The 20,368-nt window shown below is 38.4% G+C and overlaps 2 protein-coding genes across 8 annotated transcripts in view; one reads left to right on the top strand and one right to left on the bottom strand.

The window, feature by feature from the left end:
* Positions 1-5,728, bottom strand: part of PPHLN1 (periphilin 1) — a 142,011-nt gene extending 136,283 nt beyond the window's left edge. For 2 of the 7 annotated variants that reach the window (XM_033436543.2, XM_033436548.2), the window contains exons 1-2: positions 5,585-5,673; positions 5,123-5,256 (exon numbers count right to left, since the gene is read on the bottom strand). Coding sequence is in view for 2 of the 7 variants with exons in the window: in XM_033436546.2 (XP_033292437.1) it covers positions 4,683-4,722 (40 nt within the window). In the remaining 5 variants the exon portion in view is untranslated. Of the gene's footprint in view, positions 1-4,682; positions 5,027-5,122; positions 5,257-5,584 lie in introns of those variants that run through there. The other 5 variants (XM_033436544.2, XM_033436549.2, XM_004274441.3 and 2 more) reach the window with 4 other exon arrangements.
* ZCRB1 (zinc finger CCHC-type and RNA binding motif containing 1) lies at positions 5,685-20,160 on the top strand. Its single transcript, XM_004274445.3, has 8 exons — positions 5,685-5,890; positions 6,933-7,018; positions 10,039-10,067; positions 15,657-15,768; positions 16,119-16,226; positions 18,871-18,983; positions 19,091-19,166; positions 19,980-20,160. Exons 2-8 carry the CDS (start codon positions 6,935-6,937, stop codon positions 20,109-20,111), a joined length of 654 nt encoding a protein of 217 aa, XP_004274493.1. The 5' UTR covers positions 5,685-5,890; positions 6,933-6,934; the 3' UTR covers positions 20,112-20,160.
* Positions 20,161-20,368: the final 208 nt, after the last annotated feature.

Genomic DNA, 20,368 nt, shown 5'->3' with positions numbered 1-20,368 from the left:
GCTCAGTATTCATGGAGTAAATCTATTAAAGCTGGTAACATGCCCCCTCTGGATAAATGATTCCCACATCTCCACTTCCTTTCAAGAGGATATCTCACAGCACCTCCAACTCAATATGCCAGAACAGCTCTTCACACTTCTCAGAAAACTGCTTTATCTCCTGTTTTCCCCATTTTGGTCAATGAAACCTGAGTCACACAAGACCCAAAACTTTTCATATCTAAGTAACTAAATCCAGGTATATCTACCATCTCAATATATAACGTACATGTATCTCCACTTCCTGAACCCAGCTACCACTGTCTTTGTTCATATGCTCTTAATCTAGCCATTGGACTCCCTAACAGTAAAACACTGGTCTCCTTGCTTCTGATGTCATCTCTTCCACTCAGCAAACTGCAGCCAGAGTGTTCATTCTGATAAGACACCTGATTTAAAAATCTCAGTTATTCCCCATATCCCAAAGAATGAAGTCTCAGCCTAAACTTGAAAAAGCTTATTTATGACCTTGCTCCTACCATTCCAGCTTCACCTCCTACCAATTCCCCAACAGCCTCCAGAACCTCCAGACATAACAAACTACATCCTGTTCTGCAAGTGTGCCACTATTTCTCACCACCATATCATGGCATGCTTTTTTCCTGCCTAGAATATCTTTCTTCTACTTATTTGCCTTCACCCTCTACCTAGTGCTATATAACATTACATTCAATTTACTTTCCTTCCTCTCCTCCCTCCCAATCTAAACACCACTGCAAAGGCAACGAATGTGTACCTTTCTTATTCCTGTTGCTTAGCACAGTAAAGGTACTTATTAAATACTGATCAAATAAATATATTATTCATATGACCACTACATGAGCCATTCTGAAGAACCTAAATAATAGTTTGTACCTTTTGGTTACTCAGAAAACTTCCAATGAGCACTATTAGATTATGGCTCCTATTACACTTCTCATGACACTAATGCCACTTCATTTTTGAGCAAAAGGTACCAATGAGAATCCTTTAGCTCTAGTACCTAAAGCAGTGATTCTCAACCCTGTCTGCACATTAGAATCATCTAAAGAGCTTTAAAAAAAAATACTAATGCCTAGGTCTTGTCCTCTGAAATCCCTATACGGTTGCCTGGGACATTTTTTTTTAATCTTAAACTTATCTTAGGATGAGATCCATTGATGTTAAAGCAAGGTAAACATATTCCTGATATACTAAATTAAAACAAGAAGTTTTTAAGTATAGACTTGAACCTAAAAATTACATAATACTACTTCTACTTGAAAATGTTTAAAATTCCAGACATCTAAAACAAAAATGAATTTTAGAATATAGTTAAAGTCTGTGAAGAAAAAAAATAACATTGGATGTCAATTAAAATGGTCAAAATAAAGAATCCACAAGAATTAATCATTGTTCAGTGCCCAGGGAGAGATAAATGCAGGCAATGATACTTAAAAAAAGCCAAGAAAATTTAAATATAATCTTGAGAGAGAGCTTAAGTGTGGGTGAACAACAGACAATGGTAGAATCCAAGAAAACAGAAAGGAATTGGGGAAGATAAAACGTCCATGAGAAAGATACAAAGTACCAGGGCAGAAGACTGGCATTGCAAAGGAGTGGGAAATGAGCCTGCATAAGTATTCAACAAGCTTTCATTTCCTCCCCTGAAGTAGATATTATCCCTCCCATTCCAGAAAAAAAACCACAGAGGCTCTGAAAAGCTCAAATCTCAGAGGCATACGGAGCCTGGAATCAGACTCAGGCCTGTATGACTTTAAAAACCAAGCCCTTTCCACCATATCACCTTGCTTCACAAAGCAAACAGGCAAGGACAGAGAAAACAAAATTCAAGGGCATTAAATGGCACAACAAAGCAAAAAAACAGGGACCTGCCTGGTGGCACAGTGGTTAAGAATCTGCCTGCCAATGCAGGAAACATGGGTTCGAGCCCTGGTCCGGGAAGATCCTACATGCCGCGAAGCAACTAAGCCCGTGTGCCACAACTACTGAGCTTGCATGCTGCAACTACTGAAACCCGTGTGCCTAAAGCCCGTGCTCTGCAACAAGAGAAGCCACCACAATGAGAAGCCACCACAATGAGAAGCCCGCGCACCACAACGAAGAGTAGCCCCCGCTCACTGCAACTAGAGAAAGCCCACGCAACAATGAACACCCAACGCAGCCAAAAATAAATAAATTTTAAAAAAATAAAGATACATGTCAACTAAATACTTAAGAAAAAAATGCGAAAAACTAGAGGAGGAGCTCCCTGTAGGCTTTTAAACCTAGAAATAAGGTGAGGGGAAAAAATGTCATTCCAAATGACATTAACCTGGCAGTATACAGGAAGGACTGAAGGTGAAGAGGCTAGAGGAAAGGAGATCGCTGATTGCTTCATAATGAACAATAGACCTTAGTACTATTAAAGTACTGCATTCTTTAGTAGTTTTACAAGTTACTTGACTTTTCACTGCTTTAAGGAAACTTCTTTTATATAAGTATTAAATACTTAGTAGTAGATTATTGTTCATCATAAGTGATCAAGTAACAGAAATTACTCAAATAGGCAAAGTTTGTGTGTAATATTTTCAAATCTACATCTCATTTCACATCTGGATGGAGTTTACAGTCTTTAGTGGTCAGCCTCCTTCCAGTCTTTTACCCTCCATTTCACCCTTAAAAAAGGATACTCAGGGCTTCCCTGGTGGCACAGTGGTTGAGAGTCCGCCTGCCGATACAGAGGACACGGGTTCGTGCCCCGGCCCGGGAGGATCCCACATGCCGCGGAGCGGCTGGGCCCGTGAGCCATGGCCGCTGAGCCTGCGCGTCCGGAGCCTGTGCTCCGCAACGGGAGAGGCCACAACAGTGAGAGGCCCGCGTACCGCAAAAAAAAAAAAAAAAAAAGGATACTCAATTAACTTTGCTAATATGTCATTCATATTTGAAGTTTCCCTGATCAAGAACCCAAACAGTTTCTTATTAATTAACTGTAACAAATCCAAACATCTCTGCCCTTTACATGCCCCCCTTCTACCATCTCACCTAAACTTCTGTTCTCTCGGAAAGGATCATTCATGCCTTCCTCCTCACTGGGTCACAAAGTAACAAACACTACCCTGGAATTGTCTTATTTCCCAAACCACAATACCTCTTTCTATTCTCTCACTCAACTTCCAAACATCCATAGAGGCCCAGTTCAAAATCTATTATTCTCCAGAAAGCCCATTACTGAACCCTACAACACTCATAAAAGATTCCATACCAATGGCTGCGAAGCCCACGTGTGACTCATGTTTGGCCCAGGTTTCTTTTTTTTTTTTTTTTTTTCGGTACGCGGGCCTCTCACCGTTGTGGCCTCTCCCGTTGCGGAGCACAGGCTCCAGACGCGCAGGCTCAGCGGCCATTGCTCACGGGCCCAGCCGCTCCACGGCATCTGGGATCTTCCCGGACCGGGGCACGAACCCGTGTCCCCTGCATCGGCAGGCGGACTCTCAACCACTGTGCCACCAGGGAAGCCCCAGGTTTTTTTTTTTTTTTTAATAAAACTTTAGTCCATTGACCACACTTAAAAACTGGAAGATAACCCTTTAAGAAACTATATTTCCAACTTTCCTTGAAAAGGCTGGACACTCTGGCAACGCTGGGATCACACAGTCACACAGCCACAATCAGCTGTAGCTGAGTAGCAGCTGACGTCTTTTGAAAGATTTTTACATTTTGTTTGTTTGTTTTTGTTTGTTTGTTTGTTTTGCGGTACGCGGGCCTCTCACTGCTGTGGCCTCTCCCGTTGCGGAGCACAGGCTCCGGACACACAGGCTCAGCGGCCATGGCTCACGGGCCCAGCCGCTCCACGGCACGTGGGATCTTCCCGGACCGGGGCACGAACCCGCATCCCCTGCATCGACAGGCGTACTCTCAACCACTGCGCCACCAGGGAAGCCCAGATTTTCACATTTTAAAGTCAGGAGATGACATCAACCGCCTGACTTCTGAGGCTGTATCTGCAGCAACTGCAACGATTCAAGAAATACTTGACTGCCTATTAGGCACTGGAGTTACAAAAGTAAACAAGACAAACACAGTCCCTCCCCAAAAGCCTAGCTTAGTAGCACAGACAAAGAGATAAGCAATCAGGATACATCCTATAAGTGCTACTAAAAGGGAAGTAGAGGGCACTTAGCACACAGCAAGGGTACCTAATTCTGTCTATGGAAAGTCAGGGAACACCCCCTCAGAGAAATTGACTAAACTGAGATCTTTAGCAGGTATAGGAATTATCCAGAAAAGGGTAGGGTAAGGATCAGGAAAATCAAAGAACTTTTGCAAAGACGATGCCTGAAGAAAAAAGCATTAAGAAAGTGAAATCAGTTCCATATGGCTAGAGCCATGACCCACCCACAAACGCAGGTGTCAAAAGAAAGGGCTCAATTGAAAGGGCTGGAGGGAAAAAAACAAGTGTTAGTTAGGGTCAGGAGACGTAAGAAAATTTCCATAAAGAGGCTGAATAAGTAAAAGTTTGTTAAGCAAGGAAGAAAGGTTTCAGAGAGCCCAGTTGTTGTGTTGAGGGGTGAAATGTGGAAGAAAAGTAGGGAGAAGCAGTGAAAGCCTAAATCAAGGCAGAGGGAGCGAGCATAAAGCAGCACGGGGATGGGGGTGTAGCATAGAAGACCAAAGGGGCTTACATCTTGGACGGTAACCAAGGATAACAGGGATGTGAAGCATGGCAGTTTTGGCTGGCCACAAGTTTGCCAAGAGAATTAGTCCCAACGGTCCCCTGGTGGACGCGGAGGCATTCGGGCCTCTCAAAATTCTGCTGCGCCCTGGCTGGATTGCACTTCCGTCTCTCTAGAAGACATCGGCTTCAGTCTGGATTGATTGTGCAGGCTCCAGGAGAGGCTCTGAGCTCCAGGCTGCTGGCACGCAGGCTCCCAGGGAGTGATTAGAGGCCTGGTCTGTGTGTGCTGGTTGGTAGAAGTTAAGTATAAACTACCTTGCATTATTTTCTGTTTTTTCTGTCGGAATGATGGGCTTGTTTACAGCCACTTGGGGAAAAAGCAGTGTGTGCCCATTACAGATTTACAGGAAGAAAAAAGGTGCCAAGAAAGTTAACATGTGTCCATACCAATATTCAGGATGAGTCATTCTGTGAATCCGAGTCTCCCCAGGTTGACCTTGTCTCCCCAACGAGACTGAGATATCCTCCAGAAAAGGACCGCTTTACACTTTTTTGTAGCTGCCGAAGTGCCTATAACCGAACTGGGTACGTCGAACACATTCAGTAAATTTACCGACTTACTAACTGACCTCGACTCACTGAAGTCACCTAGTTCAGTCCTCTTTTTGCATATTACGATGCTAAAGAGAAGCGAACCTGTATCACAGACTCAACACTTTCCTTTATTCCAAACTCCGCTGCGTCTCTCCACCCTCAACCGCAGGAGCAGAATCGTTGCACGATTCAAATGCAGCGGGAAACTCCAGGTTCCGCCGCGGAAAGGCCTGCCCGCCCGCGCACTCCCCTCTCCCCGGTGTAGCAGCCCGTGCCCGTCCCCGTCCACCTCTCGGAAAGGTAAAACGCTCTCACCGACTCTGGGCCGCCGGGAGACCCCGTAAACGTAGTCGTTCACTCGTCGCAGCACTTCCAGGGAGGCACTTCCGGCGCGCGCGATGACGTCGGCAAAAGCGCCCGCCCCTAGACCCGCCTCCGGGGCTTGGGTCAAAGGACATCCTGGAAGAGGCACTGCTGCTAACTTCTTGTCGCCGGCTCCTGACCCTTCCCAGGACCCGTGATGCCAAGGCAGCTGCAAGGGGCGACGAACTGTCGGGGTTGAGCCCCGAGCGAGCTGAGGGCTCGCGCTCTTCTAGTCTCCCGGGCCTGCCCCACCTGAAGGTAAACGCCTACCCAGCTGCGGCCTTTCTCCCTGCGGGCTCCTCCCCAGACCCAGCTGCCGGAAACATTTGACCCTCTCTCCCGCCACCCTTTTTATTCCAAGACCTTTACTTTTCCCTGCCCTCGCATTCTCACCAGAACGGCTAACGTGTGAAGAGTTTCAGTTGGAAGCTTTTAAAAAGCGACCTGTCGATGAAGTTGTCCCCCAAAACATTCCAAGTATCAAGCGGTTTTCCCATTACATCGCGAACTGGCACGCCTTAGAATCAATATTTTGACATTTGTGATTGTAAATACACCACACACACTTTTTAAATCGAAAATTTGAACTTGGTTGATTGAGTCTAATATAACTTTCAGAGATAATTTTCTGACTTTGCAATATACGGTATGAAAATGAATTACAGATTATATTTGTAAACTGAAAAATACATATACAGGTCAATACCCTTCAGGGCCCTGAAAACTATTCCAATAATGAAATGTATCATTTCATAATTTAGCAATAATATGCAAAATTAGAGATTTGAAAGAACTTTATTTACATCGTCAAAATGTGAGGCTAAAATTTCCTCTTAGCACCGCTCCAGAGAAAAATATTAAGACAACCAAAAAGTTACCCAGGCAAATTAGTGAAAATCAACAGCTAAGTTTCTTTCTGAGCTCCCAGGCTCTTTCTCACGTGGGTAGGCAGGGTATTAGGTATATGTGAAAGCACTTTCTTGCTCTCAGCCTGAGGGGAGGTTAAGAGTAGCCTCAGAGTTTTTCCTTCATCTGTTTGAAACCCACCTCTCCATTCACGCCATATTCCATCACTGAAAGGGGTTAGTGTAAAGAATCTACTTGAAAGAAGGACCAGAAAACTCTTTTAAGTGGTGTCTGGAGAAAAGGAATCCCTTAATTCACCCAGCTGGAGTCAATGTTCTGAGTATTACTAAGACGGAAAGTATATAAATTTGTCACTTACCTATAGTATTGGTTTTACTTGGAGTGAAGAATACCTGGTTTAAATTGCTTCTGGGTTTGTTTGTTTGTTTTTTAGAAATGAGTGGTGGATTGGCCCCAAGTAAAAGCACAGTGTATGTATCCAACCTGCCCTTTTCCCTGACCAACAATGACTTATACCGGGTAAGTTTTTGTATTAGTATTGTTATCCACTGAATTCTCTATTTGAGATACAAATGTAGCTTAAGCAAACAGTTCTCTTAGGCAAAATTCATAATAAATACATTACAATGCACTTAAATCATTAATACCAAAGACCTGTATGGTAAACATAAGTAAGTGAAAAAATTAGACACTTGTAATTTCCAAAGAGAATTCCCAGTGCTTTATAGAGGATAACAAGTTTTTTATAAACACAGAAGCCACTACTAGCATAATGATGCTGATTTTTCCTCCTTGCTTACTTGGCTTTTGAAACTGGTAGTGGGGTGGAGGTTTTGGAGGAAGGGCTGATGGAAGCAAAACAGATCCCTTTCCTAATCCTCCAATCCTGAAAGTATATCTTAATTTATATATGTGGCGAAAACTTAACAGTTTAATAAAGTTTGTTTTCAGTTCAGGATAGGGGTGACTGGAGGAGAAAAAAATCCCTTCCAACATCTTCTTTCACCTTGTTACCTTACAGAGAACAAAATTTCCTTCTGTGCCTGTCCCGCAGATGGGTGGTTGAGAGGGACTGGAAGGAATGACATGAGTCGTATCTACAAGTGTGCCCGCTTTTCTCTGCTACTTTGGGTAGATGTTAAGTACAGTAGAGAGATGCTGCATAGGTGATACATAGTACTCGATTAATTAATTAACATAGCTTGAGTCTCGAACAGAGAAGAAAACAAACTTTATTGTCCTTCCTTGTATCCAAATAGAGACATCTCTTTTTATTGAACACTTACTATATGCCAAGGACCACTTACAAGTACTAGGTACACATCAGTGAACAAAAAGGTGAAAATCCCTTTCAGCACTCACAATGTAGCAAGATAGAGAAACAATTTGAAATATAAAAAATTTAAATGATGTTATTTGTTAGATACTAAGTTAATACTAAGGTATTAGGTGCTAAGGAGAAAAAATAAAGCAGGAAAGGAGGGTTATTAAATAGTGAAATTTTACTTTAGGAAGGTGACTTTCGATTAAGACATGAAGGAAGTAAGAGGCAGCTATGCAGATGTCTAGGGGGGACAAGCATTTCAGGCAGACAGAGTAAATAAAGTGGAGAGAAGAGGAGGGGCAATCAGAGGTAAGCCCATTCAGGGGTGCCTTATAGGGCTTGCATAGATAATGGTAAGAACTCTGAATGAAATGAGAAGCCATTAGAAATGTTACGTAGAAAACTGTTTTTCATACAGATGGCCAATAGGCACATGAAAAGATGCTAAACATAGCTAATTATTAGAGAAATGCAAATCAGAACTACAAGGAGGTACCACCCCACACTGGTCAGAATGACCATCGTTAAAAAGTCCACAAACAATAAATGCTGGAGAGGGTGTGGAGAAAAGGGAACCCTCCTGCGTTGTTGGTGGGAATGTAAATTGGTGCAATCACTACGGAAAACAATATGGAGGTTTCTCAAAAAACTAAAAGTAGAGTTGCCATATGATCCTGCAATCCCAGTGCTGGGCATATGTCCAGAAAAAACTATAATTTGAAACGAGACATGCACCTCTGTGTTCATAGCAGCACTATTCACAATAGCCAAGACATGGAAATAACCTATATGTCCATCAACAGATGAATGGATAAAGATGATGTGAGATAGATATACATACATACACACACACACACACACACACACACACAATGGAATACTACTCAGCCATAGAAAAGAATGAAATACTGCCATTTGCAGCAACATGTATGGACCCAGAGATTATCATACTAAGTAAGTGAGAAAGAGAGACAGATACTGTATGATATCACTTATATATGGAATCTAAAATATGACACAAATGAACTTATCTACAAAATGGAAACAGACTCACAGCCATAGAAAACAGACTTGTGGTTGCCAAGGGGGAGGAGTGGTGGGGAAGGGATGGATTGGGAGTTTGGGATTAGCAGATGCAAACTATTATATACAGAATGGATAAACAACAAGGTCCTACTGTATGGCACAGGGAACTGTATTCAATATTCTGTAATAAACCATAATGGAAAAAATATGAAAAAGAGTATGTGTATATATATATGTATATACATGTATATGTGTGTATATATACATATACACTTTGCTGTACACCAGAAACTAACACAACATTGTAAATCAACTATACTGCAATAAAGTAAATTTTTTTAAAAAAAGAAAATGAAAGGCAAACCACAAAAAAAAAAAAAGAAAAGAGAGAAAACTGTCTTTTTGGTCTTCAGAATTCAGTATTACTAACACTGCAATCCAGTTATACTATGTTCCATGGTTACACAACTTATAGAACTCAAGCATTTATTATTACTGATTACATACATTAATGTATTCTGAAGGACTTTTGTACCAAGCATTATATAATAAATAGGACCGGCTGAAACAGTAGAAGTAGATAAGATTGCTTAGAGTGAAGATGTAGATGTAAAAGAGAAGAAAGGGCCAACTGTAAAGTACCACCAACATATTAGGGTGGGCAGAAGGAGACTGATGGGAATGGATTTTTCATTATAGAAGCTTTTTTGTTTTATGAACAGTCTATGTAAGGATTTGTCTTCTGACATAGTGATTGCTTGATGGAGTGGGGGGCTGGGGGGTAGGCCAGGAACAGTGATATTCCACAACATTGATAGCTGAAGCACAGGGTTTCTCTGGAGCTATGGTGGGGTTGATAGTTGTCATGGATATACCACAGGAACACTCAGCTGTGCAGTGTGTGTGCCTTCAATCTACCACACATGAATAGTGGGTTTTTTTCTCTGTATGCACTCTTTTGTCAGAAGTTTAGGAACTAAGGCAAATACCTGTGACACCAGTAGCCAAAAAAGAGGATTATGCTAGTCACTAAAAAAATATATCTTCGAGGGCTTGCCTTATAGACCAGAGGCTAAAAATTTTCATAAACTACAACAAACAATGTGGTCAGTATATACAGCCTGAAAATTTAATGTTCTTTTATGATTTTAAATTAAATTGCAAATTATTATGTGGTCTTTTGTTTCAGATATTTTCCAAGTATGGCAAAGTTGTAAAGTAAGTATATCAGATTTTGAAACTTCATTTAAAAGTCTATCAGAATTTACTTCTCCATTATTTTCTTAATGGAAGTAGATTTACTATTTTTTATAAAACAGATATTTGATATAAAAAAGAAATAAAAATACTACTGTTAACATTTTATATATATTTCAGTAATTTTTTAATATACATAAATATCTATAGACAAGTTTTAAAAGACAATTCTATACATGCAATTTTGTTGTCTTTTTTTTAACTTGACATTATATTGTAAATATTTTTCCATGTACCATATAGATACATCCTTGTATTTAATGATTTCATGGTATTCCTTTATACGGCCTAATTTATTTAAATAATATAATTTTGTACTATATTACTAAGAACTAAAACTGATCCTGTTATCCAATATAAGACATAAGTGAAAGGCTCCGATTAAATATATATTTTAGGTACTAGGAGGTGTGTTATCAAGTATACTATAAATGGATTATTATTTGTCAAACAAATAGAATATAAAAACAAACACAGTTGACTCCTGAACAATGCAGGGTTAATGAGAGTGTAAAGTAAAAGCAAGATAGTGTTATTCTATCTTACAACTAATAATATGTTCTGGTATAAATTTAAAGTCATATTTAAAATCCCAAGAATTTAGAGCATATTTATCTTGCCTAGTTGTTTTTCTTTTAGCTTTGATAAATGAATGTTAAACAGTTGAAGTTCATGTGCATCCTGAGGTTAACTTCTTTTAAACTTACTTCTCTATTAAAAAATAATCAAAAATGCTACTAGGTCTTCAGAATTTCAAACAGTGATCATTATCAATCAGAACACTAATAATGATGATACGTAACAATGAATACATAAATACGCTATGCATTGTTCTAATATCTTTACATAAATTATCTCATTAAAGTCTCACAACTACCTTTTAAGGTAGCTACTGTTATTATCCTGATATTATAAATGACAAAACTGAAGCACACAGTAAACCTAAAATCATATTGCTGGTTAGCAGTGGAGCCAAGGTTTGAATCCAATAGTTTGATTCCAGCCTATTCCTTTAACCTTTACCTTTTCTTGATTTTTCCCTGTCAGAATCGCTGAATGAATTTCCGTACAAATACATAATTATAAGCCATGAGAATGCTATGAAGTTAGACACAGAGTTATAAGCACCTGTAAACAGGGAAGACCTGATCTAGTCTAGAGAGTCAGGGTAGATTTACCTAAGTCATTATCCTTTGAGTTGAAACCTAGAGGCTGAGTAAGAGTTAAGTAGGTTAAAAGAATGGGAGGAACATTTCAGGTAGAGGGACTTGCTTGTGCAAAGGCCCTGTGGCAAGAGAAAATAAAGCGAGATCAAGAAACAGAAAGAAGGCCAGTGTGACTTGAGATGAGTGAGCAAGAGGGAGAAAGCACAAGACAGGTCCAGAGATGGAAGCAGGTTCCTCTAAGGGCACCAAGAATCCATTAAATAATTTTAAATGAGGGAGTGACATGATTTGAATTTTTAGAAGCTTATTCCATCCAGCTTCAGTGTAGATATTGGATTGGAGGGGAACAAGAGCAGGTGCAGGGAGACCAGTCAAAAGATATAACAATAGCCCAGGGGAGAAATTTGGACTAAGATGATACAGGTAGAGAGGTAAAGAGTGGTCAGATTTGAGAGATCATTAGGCAGGAAAATGGGTAATACTTAATGATATACTTACTTTGTATGTAAGGGTTGGGTGAGCGAGAAGGAGGTGTTATGGATGACACCCAGGTTTCCCAGAATAGTGTCTGCTTCACTTCATGTGCTTAAATGAGTACCTCATCTACCTTATATCAGGAAATGGTACCACTGTCTAGCTTTTTTCCCATGCTGGAGACATGGGAATCATCCTAGGTTTGTCTTTTTAAATCCTTGATGTAATTATTTTTCTGTTACCGTAGAAGGTACCTCTATCAAAGTAATGTATTTTAATTGGTTTATAGGTCTTTCTCCACCTCTAGACTGTAAGCCTTTTCCTGAGGATAAAAACCCATCCTGCTGCCAGTGCTTAGTACCTGTGCTTGAGGCTAATGGAAAGACTGAATGGCCACATGAACAAACAAATGGATGCACGCTTTTGAGAAACTGCTTTCCCATTTGTATCTGTCTTTTTGTTTTAACATATTGAGGTAGGATTAATAGGGGTTACAGAGACAACCTTAAAGAAGATTTTTATATCAAAATAGGTGAGATGAAAGGAACATTTTATAGATAAAGCTTAGAGAGGTGCCTGGCAAATAATAGAGTAAAAATTCCATCACATGTATCCAAACATAAAGATTTGTTATTACTGCAAAAATAAATTTTTTGAATAGGGGAGATGAGGCATTGTTTATACAGAGATTTCAGTGGAGACAAGCAGAAAAGAAAGGAGAAGAAATTATTTCCAGTTAAGAACTGATACATTCTGAACCCTGAAGAAGGAGTGAAATTTTAATGGGCAAAACATTGAGATTTGAAAGCGGATAGAAGCCATATGAACAGAGGCACCAGTTTAGGGGAAGTTCAGGCCATGCTTCATGAACACTGAGTGCCTTCTTGTGGCTAGACCTCATAGTTTGCAAGTGAGGAGCAGTGAAAGATGAGGGAATGGGAGCCATAATCATGAAGGATATTGATTGCTGGACCAAAGAATAGGCAACTTGAAGAACCAAAGATTTTTGAGCAAAGGAATAAGTGATTTTATTTATTCCTCAAGTAGAAGACTTTTCCACTAGCATGTGAGCATAACTTAACACCAAGGGAACCAGTAAGAATAGATTATGGAAACAGTAATGCCACCGTGGACAAGAAAAAAAGCAGTGGGAATGGAAAAGAGAGGACAGATGAAAGAGGTCATTAACTGAGTATGACTTAGAAAGCTAACACTTCCAAATAGTACTTTCAAAAAAAATGATTTATGACTTTAACTGACCATCACAAACATTATAAAATTTTTAAAAAGTTAAAGTAACTATCTTACTTTATACTTCTTTCAAAATTGGTTAAAAACTTTCCTGTTTATGCTAACTGGTGTGGCTTTGAAGAAAACCAGCCTAAACTTGAGCTGCATCAAGTGCTTGACTTCTCTTCCTTCCTTCTAAGCCCAATGAATAAACAGATGCAGCCTTTTGAGAAAGTAAACCATTTTAGTTGCCCATTTTTCCCTAAATTATTGTAACTTATATTTTTTTTAATAAGACATCACTTTTCTTAATATCGTGGCATCTTTTTACCAATTTCATTCCAATGACTCTATAGGTACCTAATCCCAAATCCAAATAAAATAAATTTTAATATGTGAAACGTAATACTAAATCAAATTTCTGTTTATTTATTCATTCATGTTCTCTTGTCTGTTTTCCTGTTAATTCAGTTTTTAGAAAATTATTAAGCTTTGTCTTAGAGCTTTGTCTCTTTTTTTGCTATTTGGAAATAATTTCAAATTTATAAGTTACAAAAATAGTGCAAAGAACATCAAAATATCCCTTGCCCAGATTGACTTATTAACATTTTATCCCCATTTACTTTATCATTTGCACTCTCTCCCCAATGTGTGTGCATGTATGTGTGTGTGTGTGTGTGTGTATACACACACACACCTATATGAGTATGTTTATATATATCTATGTGTATACATACACACAATTTGTTTTTGTGAGTCATTTGAGGCTGTTATAAACATCATCACCCTTTACTCCTAAATACTTCAGTGTGTATTTCCTACAAATACAATAGCGTTATATGTTATATAACCACAGTACAGTTACCAAACTCATAAATTTATCCTGATGCAGTACTTTTGTTGAATCAGTCATCCATGTTCCAGTTTTGTCACTTGACCCAATAATGTCCCACATACAATTTTTTGCCTCTAGTACAGAATCCAGTCTAGAGTTGGGTGTTATTTTAACTGTCCTATCTTTTTAGCCTCCTTTAATCTGGAACATTTATAAATAATATAGCTCTAACCCATCTTTTTTTCCCCTCATTTTGTGTTTTCGTGATGTTGCCTCATGATTATGTGGTGGTTATGTATTCTTGAGTGTTATACTCTATAGGTGATGTGTTCTGAGGGTGTCACATCTGGATTCATACAGCATGCATCTGTCCCTCATTAGTGATATTAATTTTGATCACCCAGTCAAGACATCCCACTGTATAATTACTTTTTTTCCCTTTTGCAACTAAGAAGCAGTCAGTGGGAGACACTCTTGAGACAATGCAAACATCCTATTACACATAAAAATTTCATTTTAGACATAGCATTTGTTGATAATTCTTGACTGATCCAGTACCATGATTGTTTCAAATGGTGATTTTCCAACTCTAGCACTCCCTATACATTCACCAGTCATCCTTTGGCATTCAGTAGCTCTCCTTTCTCCCCCTTTTATTTATTATCAGTATGGACTTATGAATTCCTTTTTTATGTGGTTTATAATTCATTACTGTATTTAATTATTTTGGTACTCAGACTGTCCTAGATTTGGCCAATCGGTGCTCCCTCCAACTGGCTTCTCTGTTCTTGTGCCATGCCCCATTGTTACTATTTTTTTCAAGTACTCCCTTTTTTTTTTTTTTTAATTAATTTATTTATTTATTTTTGGCTGAGTTGGGTCTTTGTTGTTGCACGCGGGCTTTCTCTAGTTGCGGCGAGCGGGGGCTACTCTTTGTTGCAGTACGCAGGCTTCTCATTGCAGTGGCTTCTCTTGTTGCAGAGCACGGGCTCTAGGCGTGTGGGCCTCAGTAGTTGAGGCTCATGGGCTCTAGAGCACAGGCTCAGTAGTTGTGGCGCACGGGCTTAGCCGCTCCGCGGCATGTGGGATCCTCCCGGACCAGGGCTTGAACCCGTGTTCCCAACATCAGCAGGCGGATTCCCAACCACTGTGCCACCAGGGAAGCCCCAGTACTTCCTTTCTGACATAGCAAGATGTTCCAAGAGCCCTGTTGAATATTTTCTTAAACTGTATTTAATGACATATGATGAGCGAGGACCACAGGACTAGGGATGGGTAAAGCATCAGGAAAAAGAACAGGCTCTGTGCTCTTACGACCATCCCTACCACTTACGTACCTTGGGTAGTATGGCTAAGAAGCACAGAAGTGGAGATTCCTTAAAAGAATATTAAGATTATAGTTATGTTCTAACACCTAGAAAAAAATAATTTGAGTAAATCACTTTACTTTTTGGGTAGAAGAGAACATCTCAGTTTTGTTTTGTTTTGTTTTTTCCTGCAGAGTGAGGGAGTCAGTAGAGAAGAGGAATTATGCTTACTCCTCAAGATTCCATTGTCTCTAATCTCTTCATCCTTCAACTCTGATTAATGTTAGATTTATCAGATACTCCTAATCATAGCTGTGTTCACTTGTGTGAAATCAGTATCACACTTTCCCATTTCCATTCTTCTTGATATCCCATGACTTTGAAGAGTTAGCTATTTGTCAAATATATTAATTTCCTTGCTTACTCTATAAATGTTTTATTAACCCTTTTTGACCACTTGAGTTTTTCAAGTATTTATTCATATATGTTGTTTATGCTGCCTTATTATTTTTAACTGGCTATTTGTTTATGCTTTAAGGGTTACTATAATGAAAGATAAAGATACCAGGAAGAGTAAAGGGGTTGCATTTATTTTATTTTTGGATAAAGACTCTGCACAAAGCTGTACCAGGGCAATAAACAACAAACAGGTAAGCCATTCCTTCCCAACAAGGTTTTTAACCAAAAGCCTTTGTGCTTATCCAGGCTAAAAATGTGGGGATGAGGGGATAGTCAAGTCTGATGGATATCAGTAGGTCCTGAGGGTATTTAACGTACAGAATAGAGGTCAAAACTGTACTGGGTTCCCAAAACACTGGTAGAATATAAGGAATAAAAGTCTATTCTACAGGAAAGAATTTGTCACACCTAAGTGGGCAATTGCTAAAATAATCTAAAAAATAAAATGGAATTGAAGGTTTGAGGAAATGGGATCCAATAACTGTAGTTTTAGGTTTCAGTGAAATACATCCTATTGCATGTGCATTTTTCTCTGTTCTAGTTATTCGGTAGAGTGATAAAAGCAAGCATTGCTATTGACAATGGAAGAGCAGCTGAGTTCATCCGAAGACGAAACTACTTTGATAAATCTAAGTGTTATGAATGTGGGGTGAGTAAACCTAAAACAGTATAATTTTCCATAGTTTACTTGAAGGTATTTTTCACATCAGTGTTTTGTTTGTGTTCTCCAAGACTTCTGGATGGCTAAAATCAGGTTATGAAAGTTTTACTTTGGGACTCTAGACTCATGTAAGTAAACTCAATTGAAATGTCGTATGTAAAGTTAACCTGAGTTGGGTAATATAGGGTGGTATTTTCTCCAGTTTCCAAACCTTTGAAAGTTGTTAGATTAAAAAGTTTAAGACTAATTACTTATATTATTGTCTGAAAGATTTTAGTGACCCATAAATGATTTTAGTGACCCATAAATGATTAAGTATCACAAATCAGTAAAAACATTATGATATGACCCATCCTCTATGGGATATTGTTTTGAAGTTTTCCCCCCTATTTGTACTGCTGATAGTTCAGGAGCTGAACTATACCCAGATTTTCTTATCTAGTTCTCATCATCTGTTGTTATCCATTTAAACTTTGGGTGATTAGGAGAGATGTATAGCCACAACACAACGTTGCCCAAGGCCCATAATTGTATCAAGAGAATTTCAGTCTGGGTCTGTTGCTGCCTATTTCTAAAATGTCTTTATGTATACTAAAAAGCAGGATCCAGAGGTTAATGGGGAGCTTTCTACTGAAGAGTAGATTACTGAGAGACATTGTCCTGGCTACATGATCATATGGAAAATAGAAGGAAATGTGTTGGGGTCCTTTCCCCAGTGCCACTCACTCCCCCTCAAAAATATATACATATACAGACAGATGGGTGGGTGAATAGACAGATGGATGGATGGACGGAAAGAGAAAGCAAGCAAGGCACTGGGTACATTCTGTAAATTTTTATGATTCTGACACCTAAGTTAATGTTTCAAAACCTGTGTTCCAGAGTCCATCATAAAAAAGAAAAAAAAGAAAGGAAAGGAGGGTGGAGTTGTTATGGTCAGATAAATAAGTATATATCCACATATTCACAGTAAATATTAAATTATCTAAGAACTCCTGGATGAATCTGTTAATCTGTCTTTTTGGTTTATGGATCCATAGATTTGTCATATTATACTTAGTACATTATAATATTTCTTAAAACATCCCCCCACAAAAATCTGTTTACGTTTATTTTAGCCTGATTTTTCCCAAAGCTATTTCACTATTAAACCCCTGCCCCCATTTTTTTTTTTTTTTTTTGTATGGCATATGTTAACAGTTTTTGGTATACCATTATTCCAAAAACAATTTGAAAAATGGTTCTCTAAGTACATCCTCTCAGCAGTTCATTAACAATAACACCTCTTGGGTTCAGCCGTGTCCCCAGGTATACAAAATACACAGTCTATTTGATGCTTTGTAAAATATACTTGAAAAGCATGATTATTTTTCTCTTCTGTTGTTCTAATCCTGGCTCAGCCTCTCCGCACACCCTCATTCTCACATATTACTTCTAAAGGTATTTTGGTAAGCTAATACACAGATTCATTGTCTCATTTTACAACTCAAACCATGTTATGGCTCATTATAATGTTATGGCTAGTCCAGCACTGTCAAATACAAACATATGCAAGCCACAGATTTAATTATAAATGTTCTAATAGCCACATTAAAAAAAGTAAACAGGGTAAAAACTTAATATATTTTAATTCAAAATATTTTCATTTGAATTATGGAATTAAAATTTTTTTAATTATAATATTTTACATTCTTTTTTCATACTGCCTTCACAATCCAGTATGTATCAATTCAGACAGGTTCTCAGTAACCACAAGAGAATTATAGCTAGTGGCTACCATAAGTGGACAGTGCAGGTGTAGTCTAGATATGAAAGAAGCAAAATGAAATTAATTGATAGGAAAAGTGAGGAAGACTTTAAATTTTCCATTTGTTTTTAAAAGAAAATGTTCAGCAACATCTTGGAAGTTAGGAATAGTTTTGTCCCCATTTTATCATAATAACTTAAAATTTTTACAACTAAGGTAGATGGTCCATTTAAATTTTGAATTATTTTATATCCTGAATCTTCAGATTTAAAATGTTTGAAGGAAGAAAACTTCTTTTACTCTTAGTGAAACGACTAGAATACTTCCTTATTGGGAGTTATAATATCATAATCTCTTCCTTCTAAATATTAAAGTAATGGGTTTTAATTTCTTTGTGTATATTCCCTGTGTGACAATATTCTTTTTTTAAATTAATTAATTAATTTATTTATTTATTTTTGGCTGTGTTGGGTCTTTGTTGCTGTGCGCGGGCTTTCTCTAGTTGTGGCGAGCAGGGGCTACTCTTCGTTGTGGTGCGCGGGCTTCTCATTGCAGTGGCTTCTTGTTGTGGAGCATGGGCTCTAGGCACACGGGCTTCAGTATTTGTGGCTCGCAGGCTCAGTAGTTGTGGCTCGCGGGCTCAGTAGCTGTGGTGCACGGGCTTAGTTGCTCTGCAGCATGTGGGATCTTCCCAGACCAGGGCTCAAACCCGTGTCCCCTGCACTGGCAGGTGGATTCTTAACCACTGTGCCACCAGGGAGGCCCCTGTGTGACAATATTCTTTCTTAAGTTATAAAACATTATAGTCTTAAGGAACCACCTAGTTTCTGTTAATAACACAACAAATTTAATATTTCTCCTTTCCTTTTTAATGGGAAACAAAAGGAAAGTGGACACTTAAGTTATGCCTGTCCTAAAAATATGCTTGGAGAACGTGAACCTCCAAAGAAGAAAGAGAAAAAGAAAAAAAAGAAAATTCCTGAACCAGAGGAAGAAATGTATGTATAGCCACTCTTAGCAAATGCATTATTGTGTAGCTTCTGTCTTTTTCCTAAGTGCATTCTGATTTTTTAGGTGCATTCTGATTTTTTTTTTAATAATTTAGTGAAGAAGTAGAAGAAAGTGATGATGAAGGGGAAGATCCTGCTCTTGACAGCCTCAGTCAGGCCATAGCTTTCCAGGTACTAAATAGTTCTTTTCTAAGGTACCATGCCATAGCTGCCTTGAGTTAACGGTTTTATATTCCTTGCTTACTTTATTAATCATCTCCTGATGGCAACCTCTGTCTTCCCCTTTGCCCCTAAACTTTAGGAGATAGGCTTTTTCTTTAAGGTCTTTAGAACAGTGTGGTGGAAAAGTGCCTATCGGTTCTTTCTAGATTTTGAGGGCCCCACAACACTTTTACTGTCTTAATCTGTTTTCATTATAGAATTGAACAGAACTATTTGATTCAAGTGAATTTAGCCCAATGGAAAAGATTTTACTAAATCGAAGATACTGTTTTAAAAGAAGCTTCATTTTAAAACAAAACCAAAAACATATTTTTGACCATTAAATATCCTAATACAAGTATACGAAACATTTTTTGAAGAAGGGTGTATAACTTCCTGATTTTATATAACCACTTATTTTGTTTTAATGTAGTTGATAAATCGTAAATGCATGCATCAATTTATTTTTTCCTTTTAGTTAACTAATGTATTTTATGTAACATTCCCACATCCAACAGGGATGACAAGTAGGCTTCATTTCATATGCCTGTTAATTAGTAGAACTTGTCTAAAATAATTTTGATTAACATGGTAAGACTGGGACAAAACTTGGGGGTAGGGGAAATGGCATCTTAATGGAGTAGAACTGTCTGCACGGGCTAGGAGGGTAGAGAGTGCTGGCACTTGTGATGTATGTTTTGCCATGTTTTGAATCAATGGACTGTAGATAATATTAAACAGATTCCTGATTTTGTTTTGTTTGTTTTCCGAACCACATTACAGCAAGCCAAAATTGAAGAAGAACAAAAAAAATGGAAACCCAGTTCAGGGGGTCCCTCAACATCAGATGATTCAAGACGCCCAAGGATAAAGAAAAGCACATATTTCAGTGATGAGGAGGAACTTAGTGATTAAAATTATATATATTATGTCAATATCATTAAAAAATTTTTTAAATCTTGGAGTATCAAGTTCCATTGGGACTAAAGATTACTTTTAGAATTTGAACATAAGAACACTTAGTACCAAATAGTTTTTTACTTTAAAATAGTTCATAGGAAATTGAAAAGTAATTTTAAAGTATGTTTATCTTGCATCAAGATTTGCTAATAATCATTAATCTTGAAAACAGTTCATTTGAATAAAAAAGAAAACTTAGTACTATCATAATA

This window comes from Orcinus orca, chromosome 11 (genome assembly GCF_937001465.1).
Source record: "Orcinus orca chromosome 11, mOrcOrc1.1, whole genome shotgun sequence".
In the NCBI taxonomy this organism is placed as follows: Eukaryota; Metazoa; Chordata; class Mammalia; order Artiodactyla; family Delphinidae; genus Orcinus; species Orcinus orca.
This window is presented reverse-complemented; position numbering and strand designations above follow the sequence as displayed.

Bases quoted from the DNA above. Each gene is read 5' to 3' on its own strand.
- ZCRB1 (XM_004274445.3), top strand. From the start codon at position 6,935: ATGAGTGGTGGATTGGCCCCAAGTAAAAGCACAGTGTATGTATCCAAC. The intron at 15,769-16,118 runs GTAAGCCATTCC...TCTCTGTTCTAG, and splicing joins GGGCAATAAACAACAAACAG to TTATTCGGTAGAGTGATAAA. The intron at 19,167-19,979 runs GTACTAAATAGT...ACCACATTACAG, and splicing joins GTCAGGCCATAGCTTTCCAG to CAAGCCAAAATTGAAGAAGA.